General features: G+C 35.5%; 1 protein-coding gene across 2 annotated transcripts; it reads left to right on the top strand.

Moving 5' to 3' along the window:
• The first annotated feature begins 2328 nt into the window (after positions 1 to 2328).
• LOC142356294 (uncharacterized) lies at positions 2329 to 4475 on the top strand. 2 transcript variants are annotated; one of them, XM_075408234.1, is made up of 5 exons: positions 2329 to 2601; positions 2854 to 3233; positions 3302 to 3604; positions 3772 to 4048; positions 4233 to 4475. In XM_075408234.1, exons 2-5 carry the CDS (start codon positions 3051 to 3053, stop codon positions 4472 to 4474), a joined length of 1005 nt encoding a protein of 334 aa, XP_075264349.1. In that variant the 5' UTR covers positions 2329 to 2601; positions 2854 to 3050; the 3' UTR covers position 4475. The 2 variants fall into 2 exon arrangements, with proteins under 2 accessions (XP_075264349.1, XP_075264348.1); XM_075408233.1 differs by having other exon boundaries at positions 2329 to 2698; positions 2772 to 3233.
• Positions 4476 to 4830: the final 355 nt, after the last annotated feature.

The following is a 4830-nucleotide window of genomic DNA, read 5'->3' as shown; positions in this document are numbered from 1 at the left end:
TTGTATGTATGTAAGCTTGTATGTATGTATGCTTGTATGTATGTATGCTTGTATGTATGTATGCTTGTGTGTATGTATGCTTGTGTGTATGTATGCTTGTGTGTATGTATGCTTGTGTGTATGTATGCTTGTGTGTATGTATGCTTGTGTGTATGTATGCTTGTGTGTATGTATGCTTGTGTGTATGTATGCTTGTGAGTATGTATGCTTGTGTGTATGTATGCTTGTGTGTATGTATGCTTGTGTGTATGTATGCTTGTGGGTATGTATGCTTGTGTGTATGTATGCTTGTGTGTATGTATGCTTGTGTGTATGTATGCTTGTGTGTATGTATGCTTGTGTGTATGTATGCTTGTGTGTGTATGCTTGTGTGTGTGTATGCTTGTGTGTGTATGCTTGTGTGTGTATGCTTGTGTGTGTGTATGCTTGTGTGTGTGTATGCTTGTGTGTGTGTATGCTTGTGTGTATGTATGCTTGTGTGTATGTATGCTTGGGTGTATGTATGCTTGTGTGTATGTATGCTTGTGTGTATGTATGCTTGTGTGTATGTATGCTTGTTTGTATGTATGCTTGTGTGTATGTATGCTTGTGTGTATGTATGCTTGTGTGTATGTATGCTAGTGTGTATGTATGCTTGTGTGTATGTATGCTTGTGTGTATGTATGCTTGTGTGTATGTATGCTTGTGTGTATGTATGCTTGTGTGTATGTATGCTTGTGTGTATGTATGCTTGTGTGTATGTATGCTTGTGTGTATGTATGCTTGTGTGTATGTATGCTTGCGTGTATGTATGGTTGTGTGTATGTATGCTTGTGTGTATGTATGCTTGTGTGTATGTATGCTTGTGTGTATGTATGCTTGTGTGTATGTATGCTTGTGTGTATGTATGCTTGTGTGTATGTATGCTTGTGTGTATGTATGCTTGTGTGTATGTATGCTTGTGTGTATGTATGCTTGTGTGTATGTATGCTTGTGTGTATGTATGCTTGTGTGTATGTATGCTTGTGTGTATGTATGCTTGTGTGTATGTATGCTTGTGTGTATGTATGCTTGTGTGTATGTATGCTTGTGTGTGTGTATGCTTGTGTGTGTGTGTATGCTTGTGTGTGTGTATGCTTGTGTGTGTGTATGCTTGTGTGTGTGTATGCTTGTGTGTGTGTTTGCTTGTGTGTGTGTATGCTTGTGTGTATGTATGCTTGTGTGTATGTATGCTTGGGTGTATGTATGCTTGTGTGTATGTATGCTTGTGTGTATGTATGTTTGTGTGTATGTATGCTTGTGTGTATGTATGCTTGTGTGTATGTATGCTTGTGTGTATGTATGCTTGTGTGTATGTATGCTTGTGTGTATGTATGCTTGTGTGTATGTATGCTTGTGTGTATGTATGCTTGTGTGTATGTATGCTTGTGTGTATATATATACTTGTGTGTATGTATGCTTGTGTGTATGTATGCTTGTGTGTATGTATGCTTGTGTGTATGTATGCTTGTGTGTATGTATGCTTGTGTGTATGTATGCTTGTGTGTATGTATGCTTGTGTGTATGTATGCTTGTGTGTATGTATGCTTGTGTGTATGTATGCTTGCGTGTATGTATGCTTGTGTGTATGTATGCTTGTGTGTATGTATTCTTGTGTGTATGTATGCTTGTGTGTATGTATGCTTGTGTGTATGTATGCTTGTGTGTATGTATGCTTGTGTGTATGTATGCTTGTGTGTATGTATGCTTGTGTGTATGTATGCTTGTGTGTATGTATGCTTGTGTGTATGTATGCTTGTGTGTATGTATGCTTGTGTGTATGTATGCTTGTGTGTATGTATGCTTGTGTGTATGTATGTATGTATGTATGTATGTGTGTATGTATGTATGTGTGTATGTATATATGTGTGTATTTATGTATGTATGTATGCGTATGTGTGTTTGCGTGTGTGTGTTTGCGTGTGCGTGCGTGTGTGTGTGTGTTTGTATGGCTGTTTGTATGTTTTTATGTATGTATGCATGTGTGTATGTAATAATGTATAATAATAATAATAATAATAATAATAATAATAATAATAATAATAATAATAATAATAATAATAATAATAATAATATTAATAATAATAATAATAATAATAATAGTAATATTAATAATTATATTAATATTAATAAGATTAATAATAATAATAATATTAATAATAATATTAATAGTAATAATAATAATAATAATATTAATATTAATAAGATAAATAATAATAATAATATATTAATAATAATAGTAATAATATTAATAATAATAATTATTATAATAATAATAATAATAATATCAATAATGAAATTGATGTAAAAAATAGTAAAAAAAATAAAAATAATAATATTGATAATAAAAGTTACAACAAAAAGTGTATTAACAATAGTTACGAAAAGCAAAATAAAATGATAGAATTATTAATGAGAAGGTTTTGTAATATGAGGTTATAATTCTAACGTGGTAGGCATCGACGTTTTTTTTTAGCAACCGGACACTAAATTGCCTGTTCGTGTCAACAGAGGATTGGGTCTAAGTAGTAGACAAGTTGCAACGGAAGCTCTGAAAGTAGCCAAGGAACAACTTCAGAACAAGTATTGGCTAGTTCTCTTCGAGGACCAGACTTGTAGCGTTGTTCACACTTTGAACAATTGCGTGTGTGTTGAGGTGGTTGAACGGCTACATATGAAAGTGAGTTTTGGCCAATAATTGTTTTTTTAAAAAATAGTTCAGTAGCATGCATAGAAAAAAGTAACTACTTTAGGTTTTCGATGAAGTGAACATCAAATGGATAAAGAAAAACCCTCGAACTAAGTCTTATATCTGGACAGCGCTACTTATTCAAGAAGGCCACGAAGATTTTTGCGAAAAAAGGAGAAATAAAGCGTGTGTTCAGTTAGAGGATGCTCAGGGCAACACAAGTTTTATTCCCTTGGTGCCAACGTCGGATCCGGATCTAACAATCTACGAGGATGTAGATCAAGTGCTTCTTAACGACGATGCTGAGACACAAGCACCATTAAGAAAAGCTAAAACTAATGTTATGACAGAGATCGTAGTTCATGAAAACTATTTACTGGAGAGCAATAATGATGATAATGAAGTTGAGAATGTTCCTCAACCACAGCCTTTCACCGTGGTTGCTCCTGAGGAGCTCTCTCGATCCTTGTCAGAAGCTCAAAACACTAGTTTTGGACCCAATTGCAGTGCCATAGCTGGTTCTCAGGTAGCTTTTTTTTATTGGTAGATAATAGTCGTCTTCTAAATTCAAAAGTTTGTATCTTTTTTACATAGGCCGCCGAACCAATAACTGAAGCAGGAGATGTGGCTCCAGAGCAGAGGCCTATTTCCTCGACACCCGGCAACAACAAAAAGCTGAAAAGAGGAAAACTATTAAAGCCGGAAGACATTGCTGAATTGAAGTGCAAAAGACCTGAACGTGAAGCTGCAGAGGCAATGAAGAATGCAGCTGATAAGATCATGGATGCAGCTCTGCTGATTTCCAACTGCATGAAAGAGCTACGACCGGAACTGAAAGCTCTCTCGAATAGAAACTATCGGGAAATTCAAATTTCGACCAATGCTGTTAAACAATTGGTAATATCTTTTCACCTCAAATTATGAACATACTGAAACTTTTGTTCGCAAAAATGAACCGGAACCAAAATTCTTATCAATGTATATCTACTGTTAAAGGATTGTCTGAGTTTTTTTCTGTAAAATCGAACTCTCTTCAACCGTTTTTCTGCTTTTTGTTTGTTTAGACTGCTGAAATCTCAAAATTAGGAGTTCTACTTCCGGCAGCAAAAAGTTTTCCACCCAGCGACAAAAAACTTCTGGAAATCCCAAAAGGGCCAGGCAAGGGCAAGGATTTGGCATTGGTTTCTGGTTCTTCGCCCCAGATGATAGGCCGTAATGCTTGTAAGATGCTTTGGACTCAGGAAGAGTTGAAGCAACATATGTTGTCACCTAAATCAAAGCAGAAGCAAGGAACTACTTCTCGTATCGACTTTTCTCCTACCAGAAAGGAAATTCTAAAAGGTTTCGTGATCTATAAATTGAACAGTTCTCCATATGATGCAATCATTTGGCTTTTAAACAGCTAAAAGTGTTCTGAAAGCTTTAGAAGTGGTAAGCAGTTCAGTTTATTAATCCCACTGTACAGAATATAAAGGGGGTAAAAGTGTGATGCTGCAAGTAGGGGTTTATTGTTTACACTTTTTAGAGCTCTTCCAAATAAAATATGACGAGCGATGGGTTCACATGTATGAACTAGCGAAAATCAGCCTAAACAATAAAGGAAATGAGATTAAGTCAAATGAACGCCGGAGCTTGGATCCAAATCAGAGCCCACTTGAAGCAAGAAACAGTATGGATGCTGAGAAAGTTGTCTTTGATGATGAAGGAGACGATCAGCCACATAATGAACTTCAAGGAGATCAGCCTAGTACTCCGCATTATGAATAATTGCTTTCCTAAAACCGAACATTTTCACTCGTTCTAATTTATGGTTTCTGCTATTATTATATGTAACTTAATTTCATGCTTTTGTTCTTGTTAAACCATTTGTTCTCATTTAAATTTGTTCAATGCTGATTAAGCATGGCTCTAGTAGTCGAAAACTAAGTTGCAGTTGTTTTCTCTATTATTTCGTTTATTCCGGAATTTGCATCAAGATAAGCTACTTGTTACTGAACCTGCTATGCTTGCCCCAATTATTATTGTTGCATCGGGTCACTGGACTTGGTTTGCACTATTTTTCTAATTTATCAATCAATGCCCATGTTTTTTTACTGAGATTTTGCACTTTAATATGCAACAGG

Source organism: Convolutriloba macropyga, unplaced genomic scaffold (genome assembly GCF_964194025.1).
Source record: "Convolutriloba macropyga unplaced genomic scaffold, txConMacr16.3 SCAFFOLD_5967, whole genome shotgun sequence".
Classification (NCBI taxonomy): domain Eukaryota; kingdom Metazoa; phylum Xenacoelomorpha; order Acoela; family Convolutidae; genus Convolutriloba; species Convolutriloba macropyga.
Note: the sequence above shows the minus strand (reverse complement) of the source record. Positions and strands in the feature narration are given on the sequence as shown.

What these genes read in the sequence shown, in the direction of transcription:
- LOC142356294 (XM_075408233.1), top strand. An exon ending in CCAATGCTGTTAAACAATTG is followed by an intron (nt 3,605 to 3,771) that starts GTAATATCTTTT and finishes TTGTTTGTTTAG; the next exon opens with ACTGCTGAAATCTCAAAATT. An exon ending in CAGAAAGGAAATTCTAAAAG is followed by an intron (nt 4,049 to 4,232) that starts GTTTCGTGATCT and finishes TACACTTTTTAG; the next exon opens with AGCTCTTCCAAATAAAATAT.